Source organism: Sebastes fasciatus, chromosome 1 (genome assembly GCF_043250625.1).
Source record: "Sebastes fasciatus isolate fSebFas1 chromosome 1, fSebFas1.pri, whole genome shotgun sequence".
Taxonomy (NCBI): Eukaryota; Metazoa; Chordata; class Actinopteri; order Perciformes; family Sebastidae; genus Sebastes; species Sebastes fasciatus.
The window spans coordinates 19,720,794-19,743,088 of record NC_133795.1 but is presented as its reverse complement, the minus strand read 5'-3'; the positions used below and the strand labels follow the sequence as shown (position 1 = coordinate 19,743,088).

General features: G+C 41.7%; 2 protein-coding genes across 4 annotated transcripts in view; one reads left to right on the top strand and one right to left on the bottom strand.

Annotated features, from left to right (window-relative positions):
• Positions 1-22,295, top strand: part of grm7 (glutamate metabotropic receptor 7) — a 335,453-nt gene that overhangs the window by 271,278 nt on the left and 41,880 nt on the right. For 2 of the 3 annotated variants that reach the window (XM_074636571.1, XM_074636580.1), the window contains exon 8: positions 1,655-2,590. In XM_074636571.1, the coding sequence (XP_074492672.1) occupies positions 1,655-2,590 (936 nt within the window). Of the gene's footprint in view, positions 1-1,654; positions 2,591-3,898; positions 4,316-22,295 lie in introns of those variants that run through there. The other variant, XM_074636586.1, reaches the window with a different exon arrangement.
• On the bottom strand, positions 12,768-15,956 carry LOC141768357 (nuclear factor 7, brain-like). Its single transcript, XM_074636600.1, has 2 exons — positions 15,833-15,956; positions 12,768-15,724 (listed from the first exon to the last, which is right to left on the bottom strand). The coding sequence occupies exon 2, from the start codon at positions 15,704-15,706 to the stop codon at positions 14,330-14,332; it is 1,377 nt and encodes a 458-aa protein (XP_074492701.1). The 5' UTR covers positions 15,707-15,724; positions 15,833-15,956; the 3' UTR covers positions 12,768-14,329.

Here is a 22,295-nt window from a genome sequence, read left to right as displayed (position 1 = left end):
GGTCCTTGGACTTTTTGTTATGACTTTGTTAGAGCTTTAAGCTATCTTGTTTTTATCTTTTTAGTGGCCTCTATTTTGTCTAAAGGATTTTGGTTTCTAGGTTATGGGTTTTTCTGTTATATTCCTTGTTTCATTCATTTAATGTTTCGTGCTCTATTTTTATATACTCACTGTGTATCATGTATAGTATTACTTCCTGCCTTTGTATTTTCTCGCCTTTGTGATTGTCTGCCCCGCACCGATTGGTGTCACCTCCCAGTTTATTTAGTCTGTGTGTTTCCCTGTCTCTGTGTCAATTCCTCATATCTAGTGTTTCACTCTTCTTTTTCCCAGTGTTCGAGTTTCAAGTTTATTTCTTGTGACTTTACTTTGTGGATTGGCTTTTTTGTAACCTGTCTGCCGGACCAGCAGCATTTTTGTATGTTTTTCTTAAATCATTGTATTCTACCTGCTGCCTCCTCGTCCTTATCTGCATTTGGGTCAAAACGTATTATCCGGAAAACCATGACACTATGTCAACAAGAAAAAACAGTCTGACAGCCATGATCTAGAGTTGATTAAGAGATAGATAAAACGTTAGATAAAGTCTTAACTACAGGTGATCTGTTGTCGAGGAAGTGTTATGATCCTGAAAGCACCAATGCTGCAGTATAACAATACTTCATTTATACTTACAAGTAAATGCGGTGCATTGGAAAAGTCAGAAAAATAAAGAAAAAAAATGTCCCATAATTCAGAAAAATGGTCCCTGTGGTTCAGTGGAGGCTGGTCCATAGAGGCAGAGGAGGTTGCTCCTTCTCTATTTTTTGAGAGGAAAGAGGGAAATCAAAATATAAAATAGAGTAATTGGATTATTGTCAGTGATGCATAAATGTGGGAGCAGCATTTTTGTATGAGATCATTTTGTATGTAACCTCTCAAACTAGTAACTAAAGTTCATTACATTATATAACTTGCAAATGTAGTGTAAGGTAGACCGTCTGCTTCCTTATTAAAGTCTGTCAGCTACAGACAGGAACTTCTCATCCTGGTTAAACTCTATGCCTTGCTCGAAGACTCCTTGAGTAGCAGGGTGGGTCTTGAAAAGCTCATTATCATCATTAAATGCCACCGGACTGCAGTACTGAGTGGAAATTGCAGATTACTAAGATGTCCACTCAGTGCAGAGCTATGATCCAGGTGGAATTTATCCATATCGATGTTCCGCTAATAGAGTATTCATTACTCATTAGCAGCAGTCAAACTGTCAAATCAATGAGACCTTTGATTCAGTAACAAGCCAGAGCCAAAGCAAGCCCCTTGTTTAACAGCAGCGCTACACACTACAAGATAAAATCTCAGCTATAAATCTGAGACTGAGACAGCAAAACCTCGGAGTCGATTTCTTACAATGTCATTACTTAAAACTGTTTTTTCAGTGAAGTTTGAAGTTTTACAGTGTATGGGATGTACTCACACACAAAGCAAATATTTTTGTTTCAGATAATTTTTTCCCCTTCAGTTAAGGGTCAAGTTAAAGAAAATTGCCATTTTCGACCAAGTTAACATTTCAGAAGCAGACAAGATCTTTATTATATTCCTGACTAGAGGCTCTGTTTAACAAAGTTTGGGACCCACTGATCTAACCATTCATTGTCTCATGCTCTCTCTCCAGATCGAGGACATGCAGTGGCCTCGGGGGGAGCAGGACATGCCCAGCTCCGTGTGCAGCCTTCCCTGTAAAAGTGGTGAGAGGAAGAAGGTGGTGAAAGGTATGCCCTGCTGCTGGCACTGTGAGCCCTGCGACGGCTACCAGTATCAGTTCGACGAGTTCACCTGCAAGCTCTGCTCCTACAACATGAGGCCCAATGCCAACCGCACAGCATGCCAGCCTATACCCATCATTAAGCTGGAATGGCACTCGCCTTGGGCGGTGATTCCGGTTTTCCTGGCAATGCTCGGCATAATCGCTACAATCTCCGTCATGGCTACGTTCATACGGTACAACGATACGCCGATTGTCCGAGCATCCGGCAGGGAGCTGAGCTACGTTCTCCTGACTGGGATATTTTTGTGCTATATCATTACATTCCTCATGATCGCCAAGCCAGATGTAGGCGTGTGCTCGTTCCGAAGGATTTTCCTGGGTCTGGGTATGTGCATCATGTACGCCGCCCTCCTCACCAAAACCAACCGCATCTACCGGATCTTCGAGCAGGGCAAGAAGTCGGTGACGGCACCAAGGCTGATCAGCCCCACCTCACAGCTGGCAATCACCTCCAGCCTCATCTCAGTCCAGCTGTTGGGGGTGTTCATCTGGTTTGTGGTGGATCCGCCAAACACCATCATAGACTATGACGAGCAGAAGACCTTCAACCCGTATCTAGCACGAGGGGTGTTGAAATGTGACATCACGGATCTTCAGATTATCTGTTCGTTGGGTTACAGTATCTTATTGATGGTGACGTGTACTGTTTACGCTATAAAGACCCGCGGGGTCCCGGAGAATTTTAACGAGGCCAAGCCCATCGGGTTCACCATGTACACCACCTGCATCGTATGGTTGGCTTTTATACCCATCTTCTTCGGCACGGCGCAGTCTGCAGAAAAGGTAAGAACCAATGGGTGAATGGGCGACAGGGTGGATGAAAGATCTGCAGAGATGGATGAACTGCTGGATGGTTTGATGGCTGGATGGTTACAGTATTTTATCTTCATTTGATGGTAGAGTCACATATTCTCAATACATATTCTCATATTCTTGCTTTTATTTCCAATAATACATCAAACCAGTGGACACAAACTGTAAAAAGAAAGGCGATAATAAATGTGGAGGGTTATGTTTCACGTCATAAAATGTGTAAACTCCCTTTAGCAAGCCTCTTTAGCTCCGAGAGCTTTATTTCCCCCTTCAAAACTTTTTTTATTGAACTAAACGGTAAAATGGGGAACAAAATGTCAGGGAGAGTTAACAGAACAGTGCAGAGAAAATAGAAAGAAGCTCAGTGAGCTATTGTGACTGACTAGCAGTTAGCAATTAGCTCACCAGCTAAGGTAGTTCACCAACTGGCCGTGCAAATAGTCACTCAGTCACAGTCCAGAAACAAATATTTCGGGAAGACATGCCGATTAATTTCGCTGTGACCAGGACTTTACGACTCATTTCAACACAGTTTTGTTATGTGTCCGTAAATCCACATAGTGTACAGATTCCGCCCCCTAGCGTTCAACGCAAGGAAATGGATCTCTTTACGGATGGATAGAAACACCACCGCAGATACGGGAGAGAAATTACTACATAGATATTTTCTATGAGTTACTGTTTTTTGCCGTCCAGTCTAGATGAGTCACATTTATAACGTTACATTTTTTCTTCCAGTTGATACGCATACGTACACAAAGCTATGTGGAAACGAGATGTTAGCATCAAGTCCATGACCTCTGACCGTGACATTGACATGAGATTAGCATTTGATTTGTTTGGTCACATCTTGAACTGCTGCACTACAGTCTGATGAAAACTGATATTATCTTATTACTGATATACCTTTCTTTCACGCATTCCTACATCACAGCTGATTTCCCTACTCTCTTTGCATCCGTTTTGTCTTAGCAAATTCCAGGTAACCAACATGCAGCTACTCTTTACATGTCACTTTATACTGATAATTGATTATGGAGTCAAAGGCAGGGGCCGGTACAGTCCGGTACTCCGTACCACTATAAGATTCTGGTACGCAGTATCAGGAAAAGGGGACAGCAGCTGCCTGCCAAAACCTACATACAACCCATCCCTCAGGATCACATTTCCAACAAGAAAACACATCTGCTAACATCAGGTCAACATACAGTTAGTTACCTCCGCCATGGAGGTTCTGTTTTCCGTTCGGTTTGTCTGTTTGTTTTTACACGCATTAAGGTCTTTTCAGACGGGGATCGACACTCCGCCTGCGTACTTGCTTGGATCCGCAGGGTTTGACTGCGCTCCTCATGCAGACAAGTGCTCTGCGAGTAAACGCCAGGCGCTCTGCGTGGCAACCATGGAAACAGCATCTGAGCACTACTGTAGGCTTTGTATCCCTGCCGGTACAACTGTGTGGTATATCAAATATCCCTAATAACAGCTTAATTTGTTGACACATCTGCCAATGCTGTTTCACTTTCATTTACATTGCCAGATAGGGCATTGGTGCTGCATTCATGTGGTGTCGAAATAATCGTAAATATGATTTTTCGACTGGTAAAATTCATGTGAATGCCCCATTAAGTAAAAACAACAACTCAAAACTTGAAAAGTTTTGTCAACATTTACAAATGATTCTGCAACACTTTTACCATTTAAATAAATAATTTGCTATACATGATGTCAAGAGTTTCTAATTTCTTTCTCCACCATAAAGGCATTGAATCGTGTTCAGAGACGCATGAAGCTGGGGGGTGGGAGGAGAACAATATCAAGCGATCAAGGTTGGGGTAGCCTAGTACTACAGACAAGAACTTCAATCTACTTTAACCCCTGGTCAAAGGTGTTGTACCTTCAGTGAGTCTTGTTCCACAGTCTTCATAACTCCTATTATCAGCCACAGAAAATATCCTTATATAACAACATCCCTGTTTCCCTCGGTTTTAAAATAAGAGAATCAAGCACACGCTCTGTTATGCTGCTATTACAAATCACCAGCAAATCATAACAGAGAAAATATCCATGTCAACAGAGCACTACTGAATCATTCATAATGGGTGACGATCACTGTTGTGTCCCATTTTATCAGCTGAAAGGCTTCCAGACGAGCCTGATCTGAAACTAGAAAATAATATGAAACTCAATGATCCACATGTTGCAGTGAAAAGATGTGAAAATGATGTTCTTGTGTAGGAATCCTGATGAAATTTAATGTGCATGTGGTTGGTAAAATATTGCATAAAGAAAGCGTCACATTTCTTATTATCTGTTTGTTACAACCCCGGGCGTTGTTTGTTCTCATCAGCTACTGGGTCCCGATGAAGCAAATGTAGTGTGGAGATTTAATAAAGGACAACAGCTGCAATCCCCAGGTGTTAACACTCCTCAGAGACTCGGTGTGATCGTGTTGCCCCGGTTGTTTTGGGGTCACGACAGGTTATAAAAGCACCCGGAAGCTGACACAATTAGCTAATTTTCCCCAAAGGCTCAAACTGAAATGTGTTATATTGTGAGGAAAGTTACATGTTGGCAACTTGTTAGCAAAGTTTAAAGGTTCTTGCCATAATTGCGTGACCTTTAAGTCTTATCAAAATGTTATGAAAACTATTGCTAAACAAAATGAGTCTCTGCATTTAGGCGTCAGTGAAATGTGGAATGCAATCTGCTCAACGGTGTTAATAAGCTTTAGCAAAACTCCATCATGCACTGCAGGGATAAATAATGATTATGTGTTGAACTGGTTTGTGTCCCCAAAGATCTATTTAACTTCTGTTTGCTATTCCAGGAACTAAAAAACATTAATTCTCCTTGTTGTATAACTGATTAGGAGGAAACGACAAATACTGTACATCAGTTTTTGCAAGGATGTATTAATTCTATTTTACTAAGGCTGCCAATCGATTAAAATATTTAATCACGATTAATCACATGATTGTCCATAGTTAATTGTGATTAATTGCAAATTAATCACGATGGACAAAATGTACCTTAAAGGGAGATTTGTTAAGTATTTAATACTCTTATCAACATGGGAGTGGACAAATATGCTTACTTTATGCAAATGTATGTATATAGTTATTATAAGAAATCAATTAACAGCACAAAACAATGACAAATATTGTCCAAAAACCCTCACAGGTACTACATTTAGCATACAAATATGCTGACCATGCTGGCCATGCCAGTTTTTCCTTGCCAGAATTTAGCGCATGTTTGGAGCATTATTTAGCTTCCTTCACGTTCGGTTGGTATCAATGGATTCCTTAGGTTTCCTAGTTTCATATGATACCAGTACCTTCACTCTACAGTAGCTTTAAAACTGAGCCCACTACAGCCTAAATTTGCAAGTTGCTTTAATGCATTAAAGAAATTAATGGTGTAAAAATGAATTTGCGTTAATGCGTTATTATTGTGTTAACTTTGACAGCCCTACATTTTACTGAAATCATACAGAAAAACTGGATACCACCTGAATTTGCTTTCAAAACTCTTCACAATTTTCAAAATGTTGAAGGTCTCTCTACCAACATGCAGCTCAGCACAACAGTTAATCTCACGTAACACAACCCAAAGACACTTTTGTACCAGAATATTTGTCAGTCATAAGTCAAATGTATTTAAAGTACATTTATTAAAAACAAAAGGTGTTAACCAAAGTGCTTTACAGAGGAATTTAAATGCAATAAAACATTTCAAACCAAAATAGATGAAAAGGTAACATACTAAATTTAAACATTGCCATTATTATATTAACAATTAAAGAACTGACAGAATCTGACAGTAAACTTTAAAGGTACAATATTTTACAGTTATCGGTTGATGTTTCTAAACACACAGTCATACACTCTCCCGAGAAAGACAGATAGAGAGAGAGAAACAATGGTAGAGCGGGTTATAGAGTGAATGAAGAGAGGGAACGGCGTTAGTGAGAACAAAGCAGTCAATCAGAGAAATAAAACGTTATTTTGTGATTGTTTTACAGCGATTACGTTCCAAAAACACACCCACACATCTGACGACCCTGTAGGAAGGTGTTGAGTTGCTGGATTTTGAATGAACGCAGCTGAGGGGCAGGCTTCATCCTGTCCTCTCAGCTTGGTGTGTGTGCCTTGGTCAAACTGACACACAGATATTGGCACACAGCAGAGGAGAAATAGAGGAGCATGGGAAAAACTGATGAAAACACACAGCGATGTAACAACCCATTCTCGTACGTCAAATTTGGCCGCTTTGTATCTGACAGAGCAGTGGTATTTAACCTGGGAATGGGACTTGGCTGCACACCCTGTTTATTGGCTGGGGGTAACACCCCCACGTGGGGCACAAAGCCTCTTTGCTGATGCCCCAACACATTCTCATCCCAACACATCACATACCGCTGCTTTGTCACGCCCCTTGGCATCACTTTTTCGTCATCAAAACCACTATGGTTCCCCTTGACGTCATTTTAGGATTAGGCAACAAAACCACCATAGCTAGGTTTAGGAAAGAACCAATAGTTGGGCTTAAAACTACTACGTTTCTACAGTGAAAATGACATTGAACATTGTGAACATGGGACACAAACAAACAGCTGATTGTAATGTGACGCACGAGACACAAACTTCGGTCTCCTGGATGAAAGCCTTGTGTTTGTTGGACCCATTCACCTCCCCTCCTGCCTGCCCGGTGTGTCTCTTTTACTCTTTAAACTACGTCACCATACTCCCGGCGCATTTTCTCGGAGCGTTTACTGTTGCAGCAGATGGAACGCCTGGTGCTTTTCATACCGGCGCTAAAGGGTGCTTTGTGCGATGGTATCGAACGCCAATAGCCTCTGGACGCCCAGAATAGTCCTGACTACAGCAAAATAATAAGAAAAGAGAAACTACAGGCAGAGGGCTGCGTCTCTGCAGATACAGAAACCACCACAAGCTTGTAGTGGGTCAGAAGTGATGACTGTGAGGGATTATTTTTGTATGAGTCAATACATTGTTTGAGGAAAATGTTTCATAGTATACCTTTAAAAACAAAATTAATTATATATTTCACTGGTAACCAGTGAAGGGAGGCCAGTACACTAGTACAGGGGCGATGTCGTCTCTGTTCTTGGTACTAGTGAGGAGAAATTTTCGTTCCCAATAACAGTAACTTAAACTTTTGGCCGTCCAGCATTTCACATCCTCAGGACAACTTAAAAGAGACTGAAGATTCTGTGTTTTTAGGAAGTATAGCAGCGTGTCATCAGCATAGAAGTGAAACGTAAAAACAAAGTGGAAGCCCAACAGCAGTCAGTGTGGACTACACTGTGGAAAACCTTTCCCCGCTTTGACACAAAATGCATTCAGTGACCAAACCTTTAAAAATTCATGAATTGCTTTCTCACTCAAAACTCAACCACCACCAAACCTCTGTGTATTTACGCTCCGTTTTACATGTTTACTATTTTAAAAATGTATGTTGTGAGGTTAACTGTTGTCCTGAGCAGGTTGTTACAAACAGCAGTGTCTTCTCATCCACATCACACCTTCTGTCCTCTCTTGGCTCCTTTCTTCACCTTTCACTCTTTCACAGATGTGATGGGGAAACAAACATATGTGTATATGTTTAATCTCAATACTCATATGAAGATGACATGAACATAGTAACTGTATTGTACTGCAAACAAAACACACTATATTGCAATTGCAGTCCTCTAACAATCTCTCCAAAATTGTCCTCCATTGCAACCCGTTCTCACTCCCAACTCGTCAAATATCTGGACAATATTTGTCATTGCTTTGTGTTGTTAATTAATTTCCAATAGTAAATATATACATACATTTGCATAAATCAAGCATGTTTGCCCACTCCCATGTTGATAAGAGTATTAAATACTTGACAAATCTCATTTTAAGGTACATTTTGAACAGACAAAAAATGTGCGATTAATCGCAATTCAATATTTTAAAAGATTGACAGCCCTAGTAAATACACAGAGGTTTGGTGGTGGTTGAGTTTGAGAGAAAAATCAATTCATATTATTTGTTTGAATGCATTTTGTGTCAATGAAAAAGTTCTCCACAGTTTAGTTCACATTGATTGTTGTTGTGCTGACTGTGTGAAGAGTTTTGACAAATTTTAAAAATCTGCTAAATAAAGTAGAGTCAGGCATACACGCTGTTCTTGATCGATGAACTTCTTCAGCAGTAGAGTGGATTTAAATTTTGAATGAGCACAAATACTTTTCGAATACCTAAGTTGCCAATGATTGAAGTTTTGGTGAAGAGCTGTAAACCCAGCCAGTGGCAGAGATTAAGAAGTTTCTGCTGTTCCCCACGTCCCTCAGGCCCAGGTAAGAGTGTCCGGCCTGACACTGTGAGCTCCGGGGTTTGATCCCGTTTGAAAGACTAAGCTTCTCTGCTCGGCACTCGGCATTGAAGAAATGGATTGGAGTAAACCCCTCTGATGGACTTGTGTCCTGTCCACAGGGATACACTTGTCCACCTAAACTGCTTCAGGCCACAGAGGTAGCTGATAAGCTCCCAGCCTCTGAGCTGCCTAACAGGGCTGTCAGTGCACGGCGAGGGGAATCCTGCAGCCTGTGGCACAGAGCTCCAACGGCATACAGTTCATCAAGAAAGTTTTTAACCTTTAGTACTCACTTATATATGAAGCTACAAGAAGCCACACATTTTCCTAAAGGGAAAGGTGTGTTCAAACAAGATGCTTTCTCACCTGTAGTTGAGTTTGGTTCAGACAAAAGAGCATTGTTAGTTCAGTTCTTATTCACACTGAATTCCAACTAACTCACTGATTGGACAGTCTTCGTGATGTCATCCTGCATCATCAGTTCATTACCCACAGAGTTAAATCAGATTCAGATATTGGCGTTAGATGTCATATTAAACTACTTGCACCGGCTGAATTTGTGTTACTAGAGCTCTGCTAAGTGAAGGTCCATCTCTCGGGGCAAGTCTCCTGCTGGCGTGGAGGACGAAGCGAAAATACAAGTAATTTTCTCATTTATGCCACTTTGGATTTAATGCAATAAACAATCTAACAAAACCTACACGGACCTTATAGCCCCGGTCAGTGGCGCAGTAAACACACAGATGCTAAAGTAAACTATATATTAGGGCTGTCAATCAAAAATATTTTATCGCATGATTGTCCATAATAATCGTGATTTATCGCAAAATGACTGCACATTTGTTATCTGTACAACATGTACCTTAAAGGTCACCTATTATGCAAAATGCACTTTTCCATGTCTTTTAAACATCAATATCTGTCCCCAGTGTGTCTACAAGTCACCATAGTATCATAAAAGACCATCCTCTCTCTTTTTCTCCTGCTCCGTTTGTCCGGAAATGGGTGTCGAAACAACGCTGCGCAGCTTTTCTTTTCTTCTGACGTCATTTGAGAATTAGCCATATAAGGGTTTCCTGGTCGAACCAGAGAGAACCTTCAGTAGCTGACCCCGCCCCACAGCGCGTCACTGTCTCTCCTCCTCAACCGAACTTGAGCAAAGTAGCTCCTGTTAGTCTGCAAGAACCAGCAGAACAGTCTTCATGTACTCCCATCATCTAAATATAACATGTTCTTTCACAAAGGCTTTATGTAATTACACTGTTTAAACAGATGATATTTATATATTATATATATTTGATGTCATGCATGTAGCAGAGTACAGGTAGTAAATAGTGACTGTAAGCAACACAACACATTTCTGTTTCACAGTCAAACTTTATTTGAGTTGACAGATGACAATATTAATTATTCACAGCATTTGTAATCATCTCACCTGTTAGTTAGTTATGTTAACATGGTACAGGAGAAAGTCTTCAGCTCTGGTAAACTATGGTAAGCTAAGCTCCGGTGGTCTGTAGTCATGGTAACACAGAGACAGCTACTACTGTAAATAATATACCATTACTCTGATCTTCCATACCTTTATCTTTTAGCAGAAATAATGAACTGACTACTGTTTCACATCTTCTATTTTCCACCCTGATGGTCGCTGTGTTTACACACCGTGTCATAGCGGTAGCATGTAGCTAACCCGTTAGCATGTAGCTACATGCTAACGGGTTAGCTACATGCTACCGGGTTAGCTACATGCTACCGGGTTAGCTCTGTATCTCCATGTAAACAGAGCCATCTGCCCACAGCTGTCTGCTCTCAGCTGTCTGCTCTCCTCTGGGATGATTCTGTCGGTCATTTCTCACAGATGGATCTGTAAAGACAGACGTAAAACAGAGTGTATTTTTACGGTTTACAGAGTTGATGCATGAGGTAAACACTGAGCTAACCAACAGAGCTATAAACAGCATTATTTACCTGAGAGAAACCGTCAGGAAAACCTGGAATCTGGACCGCAGATGTTCATCATGTGTCGCCGATTTCTGATCAGATTCCTCCGGTAACGTGCGCTGGGTGAAATTTCTGGTTTATAAACTTTAAAGTGGTTTATAAACTTTATTCTAGCTGCTATCTCTCCACTCGTCTCTCTCTCCAGAGCTTCTCCGGGAGGGAGGGGGAGGGTGACGTTGAGGACGTTTGATTGACAGAAAACGCTGACCAATCAGAGCAGAGTGGGAGGAGACAGGCTGTGAATCAGTGGTTTTCAGACAGAGGCTGAATTAGGCTCTGAGGCAGGCAGACTCAGGCTGCAGTATGAGAAGAATAAAGGGTTTTTTGAACATTGCAGCATGTAAACATGTTCTAGTGCAACATTAAAATACATCTATGAACCTGGAAATGAGCATAATATGTGACCTTTAAAGGGAGATTTGTCAAGTATTTGATACTCTTATCAACATGGGAGGGGGCAAATATGCTGCTTTATGCAAATGTATGTATATATTTATTATTGGAAATCAATTAACAACACAAAACAATGACAAATATTGTCCAGAAACCCTCACAGGTACTGCACTTAGCAAAAAAAGATATGCTCAAATCATAACATGGCAAATTGCAGCCCAACAGGCAACAACAGCTGTCAGTGTATCAGTGTGCTGACTTGACTATGACTTGCCCCGAACTGCAAGTGATTATCATAAAGTGGGCATGTCTGTAAAGGGGAGACTCGTGGCTACCTATAGAACTATAGACATTTTAAAATGGCCATGACAGTTTTTCCTTGCCGAAATTAAGCGTAAGTTTGGAGCTTTATTTAATCTCCTTCCCGACGAGCTACTATGACATTATCTTCACTCTAGCTTTAAAACTGAGCCCATTACAACCTCCAGAAGATCGATTGCGTTAATGTGCTAAAGAAATTAGTGGCGTTAAAACGGTTATTAACACCTTAACTTTGACAGCCCAACTATATATATGAAGATTATAAGATAGCAGTGTTATTTTGACCGTCTCTCAGAGTTTCAGCAGTTTGGTTGAGTTTTCATATTCTTGCCCTGTTGTTAGTTAGTAGTTGGCTGTAAGCTGACTGTAAATTTAGATTGTATTGACCGAGTAGTAGAGGTGAAATGCTGCACCCTATTTGTTTGGAGCATGAGGCCATATCTTATACATTGCACCGTTAAAGAAGTTAGAGAATCAAAAGCAATCATATTACAAACAAATTATTTTCAGGAAGCTGGAAAATGATCCCTGTATACTATAGGACAAATATGAGTAGGCCTAATGGTGTTTGTGTCATGTGTTTGGGTTTCTTGGTTGCATAAATGACATAAGGAATGTTGTTTTATATTAAGAGTTGGATCTGTATTGGAAAAGGATCTTGCAGTCTACAAAGTAAGCAGGAGGCAGATAAAAGATATGTGGGGAAGCCAGAGATAAAGCAAGAAAGTACAGTGTGATCTGCAGTGGAGTAAATTAGGAGACTGGGGAGAAAAAGGAAGGAAAGCACAGTGTGATCTGTGGCGGGAGGAGAAAAGACAGGAGGTGGAAGAAGAGAATGACAGGGAGACAAAGAGAAACAGAGAAGACAACAGAGAACAAGAGAGACAGAGATTGAAAGAGGAGAGAAATATGCGGATATGTCTGATATCCGGATGGCTCCGAGGCTTTTTCCTTCAGCCCCGCGGAGCTGAAGACTGAGAGTGTTGCTGCACTCAAGGAGGAGAGAGGCTGCATCATTAGGATGGAGAAAGACGGGGGGGGGAAGAGAAAGAAATCTTTTTTATTTAATTTCAAATGTTCTTTATTCGCTCACATCACATTAAAAAAAAACTGCAGCAAAACCCAGGATGAAAAAGAAATATGTTAAAGACACCTTTCTTAACCCAACCCCAGTCCAAAGAGCATCCCAAATCTTTATATCAGCAGATGCTTATGAACGTCTCCACATCATTCATCATACTGTAATTATTGTTCTCAACTTTCCACAGAATGGTGTGGAGATGCGGAGTGAAACAGCCCAGTCGCACAGCAGTTCATGAGATAGTCATGAAATTTATGTATTGATTCCTGTACATAGACACAAATTTCACTTTTTTTTCGTGAAGGTCAGCAATAAAGCAATTCGTATGTAATCCATGTAATTGTGAACCAGGTAATATAGAGACACAGGACTTTCACCCAGGAGACCGGTGTTCATGTCCTGTGTGAAACTACAAGTCAATGTTGATTTATTTGTCACGTAACTTCCATACTTAAGTTACAGCACTTCCGGTGTTATTTAAACCCAAACTGCGATCTTTTTCTTAACCTAACTAAGTAGTTTGTTGCCTAAGCCTAACCAAGTCGATCTATTCCTAAACCTAATTAAGTAGTTTTATTTTGAAAATACTGGAGCATAAATTGACACGTGAGCGCCACGGAAAAAAAGGGAAATTAGTGTCTGTGTACACAAATCAAATAGATACAATTTTGTGACTATTTCATCAACTGCCGTGAGACTGTGTTGCGTGTGCAGGTGTGTCTTGATTTGTCATTGTCTCAGTCACTCATTTCTCTATTGACTGTTCTACTCTTCTATTATTGAAGAGTTCAGAAACTTGGATCAGTTGTTTACATGCCAAGATTTCCTGGTTCCTATCAGAGTACGGCAGGTAGCATATCCTGGTTTCTCACAACCGGGACAAGGTCTTATCCAGGTTTCTGAAACAAGGATATTATGTTTACCACCAGGATACTAGTGCGCATGTAAATGCACTCATTGATGAACTGTAACAAACTGTATTTAATGTGGATCACATCTGCTCAACACTAAATTTGAATTTATTGTATAGGGATGATGCAATTTAACATAGTTCCAACACAGATCATGAAACCGATGTGCTGCACAGATAGTTTATAGCTATTGCTAAATGTTTAACTCTTGTACAGTGTAATGAAAATACACAGTGTTCTATATCATAAAAACCATAATACACTACAAATATGGAAATACAATAAAATAAACATCACACAATATACCAATACATACAGTATACACCAATCAGCCAGAAATGGGTACAGCTCTGGTTTGCTTTTAGCCATCACTTAAAGCTGAAGTAGGCCAGATTGGAGCAAATATGATTAAAAAAAAGTTATTTTTGTAAAACGGTCGCTATATCCTGACAGTGGTGCATGAACAGGTAACCTGAAAAACAATCCTAACAGAATCTGCAAGATTTCACAGACCGGAGGAAAATAAGCAGTCAGAGCTGAGCTGAGGTCTACTGTCCATCTGTTGTCTATGAGAATAAACATAAACATAAACAATCTCCATGTTCAAATTAAAGACTATCAGATCTGTTATTTTGTCACATAGACCTTCAGTGGTAATATCTTCAGTTCACCCCAAATGTCAATGTATGGAAACATCCTCTCAGTGAAAGTGTGTGTGAAGGTGTGTATGTGTGTGTTAGTATCAAGATCAGAGAACGACAGCTTTCCTCTGTTCCAGTCCAGATTCACTCTGATCCTCTGGAGCTTCTTCTGCACTAGAAGAGCAGTCGTTGGAGCTGGTGGTGACCATGCACAGTATTTACCTTCATCGAACATTATGCTCCATAATCCAGACTGTATGACTCCCTTTCTCTTGACAGACTCTCTTAACACACCCAGTATCCAGTATGTACTGTCTCCAACCTCGACATCCCAGCTGTGAGTGCCTGAGTTAAAGCCCTCAGAGCCTAGGACAGAGCAGTAAGACTCAAACCTCTCTGGATTATCAGGGAGCTGCTGTCCACCCCCTCGTATCCCACTGGTCAGATCTTCAGACAGGATGAGTTCTGGATGAGCAGTGTTTGGATCCAGAATCAGAGGAGTGTAGGAGACCATCTCCTTGATCTTGTTCCAGATGTTGAAGGTCAGGTTGCCCAGGTGTTTGGCCTCGTCTATCAGAGCTCCTGAGAGCAGCTGTGGATCCTCCAGCAGGGGGCGCTGTTGGACTCTTTTCACTGCAGCCTTGTAGTTGTGCAGGAATGAGACGTCTTCAGCTCTCAGCTCCTCCTCTGTGGCTCTGATTGTGTCTGAAAGAGCTGCTATCTCTCTGCTCAGAGCCTCCATCTTCTCCTTCATCATCTGACTCTTCTGCTCCTCTTCCTCTCTCAGAGCAGAGATCCTGGCCTCCTCTTCCTCTTCTAGAAACTGGTGAAGCTTCTTAAACTTCTCCTTAATCTTCCTCTCTGTGCTTCGGGCCTGGACCTTCGTGTGTTCTGCTGTTTGATCAGACTTCACTTTAACTTGTTCAAAAACCTTCAATTTCTCTTTTAAGAGCTTAAGAGTCTCCTGAAATTCCTTCTTGTGTTGTCGTGCAGCTTCATCGATGGGTCTGATTCTGTGGTTGGTGTGTTGTTCTGAATCTCTGCAGACGACACACACTGGCTGCTGATGGTCCAGACAGAAGAGTTTGAGTTTCTCAGAGTGCAGACTGCAGAGAGCCTCTGAACCTCTCTGATCTCTCTCCAGTAAAAAGGCCTCACACAGGTTCTTTAACACCCGGTTTAAAGGTGGTTCTGAGGTTGAAGATATCGTATTACAAACTGGACACTTGCGTGTTGGTTTCTCTCTCCAAGAGCTCTTCAGACAGTCTTTACAGAAGCTGTGGCTACATGACAGAATGACCGGATGTCTAAAGACGTCAAGACAGATCGGACAGCAGAGATCCTCCTCTAATCTGGAAGCCATTTCGTCATCTGAGTGAAGCTGAAAACACAGCAGACAGAAGTATATTTAGTCCTGGCTCCCCTCCCTCCTCTACTTGCTTCACTGACATTTACTTTCATGTTGAGACGTGTTTTTAGTTAAACTCACCTTCAGTGTTTGGAGAGTCAGCAGGTTGAAGCAGCAGTGTTGTAGTTTTCCACTTTTCTCTCCTGTAGCTGAACTCACTCAGAGGATGTTGTTAGTTTGGTCTGAATGTGAATCTGATCGTCTGGTTTTCAGTCTGTGCGTCTCTCATTAAAGAGGAAGTATAACAAACTGTTTCCTGATTTGTCCCGGGTGAGTCTGGAGAGGGGTGGAGCTTCGTCACACATCCAGTGCTGTTCCTTCATCTATAACACAAGGGTGCGTTTCATTCCGAAGTACAGATCCACCACTGGGTGTAGACAGCAGGCTGTTTATGTTTATTTTCATAAGTAGTTTGAATGTAGGTTGAATATAGCGGAGGAGTTAAAATATAACTTAAACACAATAGAGTGAATATATAGATCAGCGAGTGGGGGGGCGAAGAAATTAATTAAATGTCTGTATGAGATCAAGTTTGCAATAGTTGCAGCCATTGTGACTCTTTGAGTAAACATATCTGTGTTTTTTATTCCTGTCCTTAATAGTCTAATTGTCGTTAAAAGTTGTAAAATGCACCAACAGACAAATCCAGAGTTATTTCCCTCTGTTCATGTGAATGAGACCCAGACCGAGGCTGGAACGAAGCTGGAGGAAGAGTTAAAGGAAACGCTACTGCGCCTGCTCTATGGGCTCAATAGGATGCGGAAGATCGCCGGATGATCCGGGTACTTTATCACTGTCGAGCCATTTTGGCTTTATGTGCCACTTGGCAACTCTCATAGGAATGAACGGGTGCCCGCCTACAACGCTGCATCAACTTCCCTTTATTTCTTCCATGGTGAGCATGTTAGCATGCTGACATTAGCATTTAGCTCAAAGCACCACTGTTGTTGTACACTATTAGTCTGGTATAAACTCAAACTACAATCTTTTCCTGATCATAACAAATTAGTTTTTGTGCATAAACGTACTCAACCATTAACCTTAGCGGTAACAGTTTTAGAAATGAGGTTGTCTTCCCAGTAGGGATGATGACACACAGCATTTTTTGTTTTGTTTTAAGCTACTACAAGGAATTTAATTTTGTGTTGATTTTGGCGGTCCCTGTGGACAGAAGTGGTAGTGTTTCCGAGCACCAGAGTCCCTTTAGAAAACCTCTCGTTTTACTGCAACAGCTCTGACAGTCTCCTTCGCGCAGTCCTGGTTCTGGTTCTCCTGTGCCTCTCTCTGATCATCAATACGGCCTGGGCCTGCAGCAGCGTGGTGTTGGTGTTGGCTCCCAGCGGGGACCGACGGAGCAGTGATGCGACGCTCTGTGTGGAGTGTCAGCATGTTGAAGCAGCAGTGTTGTAGTTTTCCACTTTTCTCTCCTGTAGATAAACTCACTTCGATGAAGATGTTAGATTGGTCTAAAGGTGAATCTGATCGTCTGGTTTTCAGTCTGTGTGACTCTCTTTAGTGAGGAAGAATAACAAACTGTTTCCTGGTTTGTCTCAGGTGAGTCAGGTGATGTTTGCTTCACCAACACAGGGGTGTGATTCATTCCAAAGTTCAAAAGAGAACACCTACCAGTAAAAGTTACTGCTTAACAGGTGTCATTTCATTTCATCCTTCACGGAGCTTATAAAATATCATTCATTGGGGCTGAATGTCTGGCTGAGGCCCCTGTCCACGAGGTCTTTAACTCCCACCTCTGGAAGAATTTTTCATGCATCCCGGAGGAGACTGGGGACATTGAATCTGAGTGGGTTATGTTCAAAACCTCCAATGTGGAAGTGAGTGCTAGGAGTTGTGGTCAGAAGGTCACCAGTGCCTGTTGTGGCAGCAACCTAAGAACCCACTGTTGGACAACAGCGGAGGCTGTCAAGCTGAAGAATGAGGCCCGGGGATCTCCGGAAACAGCAGACGGGTACTGCAGCTGCGGCGGTTGCCAAAAGCAAAAACCCGGGTGAGGGTGGAGCTCGGGGACTCTATGGAGTATGACTTTCAGTTGGCCTCAAGGAAATTCTGGCAAACCGACGACTCAGAAAGGGAAAGCAGGGCTTGGCTCGGGCTGTCTTTCAGCAAGGGAGGAGAACTGCAGACCCGGACTGGGGATATTGTCGAGGGGTGGAAAGAGCACTTTCAGGAATTCCTGAACCCGACCAACACGTCCTCCGTAGAGGAGGCAGTGTTTGAAGACTCAGGGTAAGACTTTATCCATTATCCCTGGCAGAGGTTGCTGAGGTAGTCAAAACGCTCCTTGGCGGCAAGGCACCAGGGGTTGATGAGATTCACCCTGAGATTCTGAAGGCTCTGGACATTGTTGGGCTGTCTTGGCTGACACACCTCTTACGCTCTTTCGCATAATGGTCGGGGACAGTGCCTGTGGAGTGGCAGACCGGGGTGGTTGGTTTCCATTTTTAAAAAGGGGGACAAGAGGGTGTGCTCCAATTATCAGGGTATCACACTGCTAAGCCTCCCTGGGAAATTTTATTGTGGGGTGCTGGAAAGGAGACTCCCGGAGACAATCGATTGTTGAACCTCTGATCCAGGAGGACCAATGCGGATTCCATCCTGGCCGTGGAACAGTGGACCAGCTCTTTACCCTCGCAAGGCTGTTGGAGGGGTCATGGGAGTTTTTACCATCCAGGCTACTTGTATTTTGTGGACTTGGAGAAGGCTTATGACTATGTCCCCCCAGGGAGTCCTGCGGGTGTCACAAACTTTTGCGAAAGGGTGCCTCCGTGGATCGGTTTCCGATGCCGAGGGGCACTTACCAAACAGTATTTGACGAGTTGGGAAGGAGAACGGGTTGGGTGTACGGATCTAACTCTTCTTCCATCCCACAACTGAATGTAAACAAATACAGAATAAAACACAAGGCTCAAGTTGTAGCCCACAGCATACCTTACTGAATCCACAGCAACGTTTTACTTCCCAAAGCATTATGGGAACTGTAGTACCAAAACTTAGAGCATGATTATCCCCCAGAAACAAGACATAGAATAATAATAATAGATGTGACGAAATCAATTAATATAATTTTTTGACATTTCTATGATTGTCTCATCAACATAGTTTTTATATTCCTGGAACATAATCTCCTCTATACATATTGTTATACAGATATACAGTGTCAAAATTCAAAAACTGTTCCTTCTAATAACACAAATATTCAGCTACAATAGATGCATGCATCAGTGTGTGGGTTTGTACAGTACATGTGTGTTTAGTGGGTGTAAAAGCTGCAAGGGTGTGTGTGTGTGTGTGTGTGTGTGTTTGCAGAGGCTTGACGTCAGCAGGCAGCCAGCCGCTGAGTGGAGCGGTGACATCCTGGCCTTTGCTGCTTGTCATTACCTACCTGGTCCAACAAGAGCAGAATACAAATGAGGAGAGAAGAAGGGGATACACACGATGCGCACACACACACACACAGGCTGAGAGTATACATACACACACACACACATGCATGGACACACTGAAGCGGATAACTTACACATGCAAACATACACAGAGGCAGACAGCGAGGCCGAGAGCAATGCAGTCGTGAGGGAAGGAAAGAAGAGCTAAGAGACAGGCAACATGGACGGAGTGATGCAATGTATGATGGAGAGAGAGGGAGGGAGGGAATGCGGGTGATGAGAGGAGGATGTGAAGGAGGCTTGTTGCTGCGTTCAAGAGGCCAGTTTGAGGAACAAAACACAAAAGCAAACAGAAGGAAGGGAAGAGAGGCACAAATATCCTCCCACGCAGAGCAGGTGCAACACTTAGAAGTAACTGACACTAATGAATGGGAGAGAACCCATATAGAACATGCACTAATACCGCCTGTATATTTCTATATGTACACACATGAACATGCACATGTATAACACTGACACAAAAAGAGAACGAAACTCCATTAAAATCTAATGCAAGCCACATGAGACATAATAAAGATGATTTGAGGATCAAGATTTAAATATTTAATAAGGTAAACATAACTAGAGTAGGTTTGGAGACAATAGGATTAACAGCAGGATGTGCTTATTATATATCTGCTGGAACCTGCTTCATTATTTTCATGTAATTACAAAGCAGCAGAGTAGAAATGAAGCATAAAAACATGAAATAAACTGATTGGTGTTGAGCTGCAAACGTAGCTGCCATCGTCACGTGCTATGGTGTAGTAAAGTACATTTAAAGGTGTCGTAACTGTTGTGTCCTGGTTCACCCTGTATTCACATACAGTGCCGTTGCACTGACTGTATCTAGCAAGCCACTTGTCGCTACTGCGGTATGAACCCAAAATAAACAGATCGTGCTGTGATTAATTCCAATAAATGGATCAAAAGGATGCAGAAATAACTAAATAATAATGTATTTGTAAAAAGTATGACTTGATGCTTCGGCAGGTCTGTCAGGTCTGTCTGCAAGACGACAAGAAAAAAAACTTAAATTGCTTGTTTTGTGAATGGAGTTTGGATTGATAAGTGCCAGGCTATGAAGCTGCTCTATCAATAATCAGCATAAAGTCATCTAGGCATAAATACGGCAGCAATGGTGTTGTTTATACCATAGACAATTATAGGTTTATACACATACATTTATACACAGAGTTTTGTCCGGTCTATGTCCAGATATGATGTACTATCATAGATAGCTCCGGGTGACCACAGACAACTATATGTTTTTCCTCCATTTCTGATTCAACAACGTCAGGATGTCAGTGACGACAGCAGGAGAACACAGCGTCACACAAATGTCTTTCATAAATGGCCATTCGGGTCTATTCACATCTATTTGCCTCTTTGCATTGACTTTGTATGTAATTGCGCCACATGAAAAGTTCACTTTGCTGTCTTGGTGTGATTGTGCCATAAGCCCTGAGGAGAGGTCTAATCAGGAAAAACATGTTAGAAACATATTTGTGGATGTACGGGCCACAACTTAAACCCACATTACCACACAACAATAAAACTTTACAACAAACATAACTTTTAGATAAATAAACAAAAACATTTTTTAGTTAAATGCTTTAAATGTAAAATGTAACTGAGGGAACCTGAGTGTTTCAGGTTTTAAGTGATACACAAGACCTGAAGTGTCTCTTCTTTTTTGGGGATTTGAAAGAGCAAAGTGCCCCTGGCTTTGACTGCAACAGGAGGTGAGCTATTGAATATTTGATCTGCTGAATTTGAATCAGAATACATAAAGCTTGTGCACCCACATATGTACGTTTCATCTTAGATAAGTGGATCATACATTTTTTACGCTGCTTCACTTGTTTCGTAAACCTCAAACAAACTTCTGCACCTTATTTTCCACACATAACTCAACTTTTTTGAAGTTAAACACACAAACTCACGCACACTCCCACATGCATAGACGTCCGCCTCTGTGTACTCTAGCGCAGGGTGTGTAATATCAAATAATGTAGAGGGATTAGCCCCTGTGTGCTTAACAGGGTCCCATTCTCACGCTGATAAAAGCTGTTTGCTGTACTCTGAATGGGGATTTGCTGTATCTAAATGTAACAGAAGTATATTGTGTGCATTCTCTGATGTGAATGCAATGGCTGACTCATTCAGGATTAAGCACTGAGAGAATGTGCTTTAAATTCAGGGTCCCAGGTGACACAAGGCATGTAGGCTACAATGGACAGGTGAGATGTGTTTGTGTGTGAAAGGAAATACGCCTCACAGCCGAGACGGAAAAATCCTCCCTCAGATCAACATATTCTGACATTATATTATTTTGTAGCGTTTCCTTGAATAACAGCAGTCCAAATTAAAAACAAGAATCATGCATATCCCACAAAGTCAATGCATGTTTAATCCACATAATCATGAACCAGGAAATATAAAGAGCGTCAAATGCCGTGCCGCCCTGTACACGAATCAATACATTGAATTTCGTGATTATTTCACGAACTGCTGTGCGACTGGGCTGATACAGATGTTTAGGCTGAAATGAGTGATGCTGTTGTCTTTCTTGAGAGGACAGTCTCGATGTTGTTCAGTTATCCACATACCTTAGGGTTCCCTCAGCCTTTCTTGTCTACATCACATTACATCCGTCAGTCCTCAGTGAGTAAAACAGGAAGCACACACACGTGCATATCAACGAACTTCATGAATATTGAGGACGCCTGTTAGTATTTCAGATAAATGAGTTGCTATCAAACTCCACTGTAGCTGCTGAAAATATCTCAACATGATGTCATCTACACGCACCTTTTATGAAAACATAAATGATTTACCATCACAGGTTTCAGAATCAGTTTTATTAGCGTGGCGTTTTAATGGAGAGCTCTTGTATACGGTGACATCCGAGATTAGAAGACAGAATCTGCTGTGATACGTACGCACTTCATGAATTAATCAGCGGAGGAAAAGTGTTTTCTTCAAACCCTCAGAATAGCTAATTTCCCAGGAGACTCATGCATCTCCTTATGTGAAATGCCAAGGTCAAACAGCGGACACTTGTTCTAGTCATTTCGGCTGAAACTGCCACCGTCCGATTT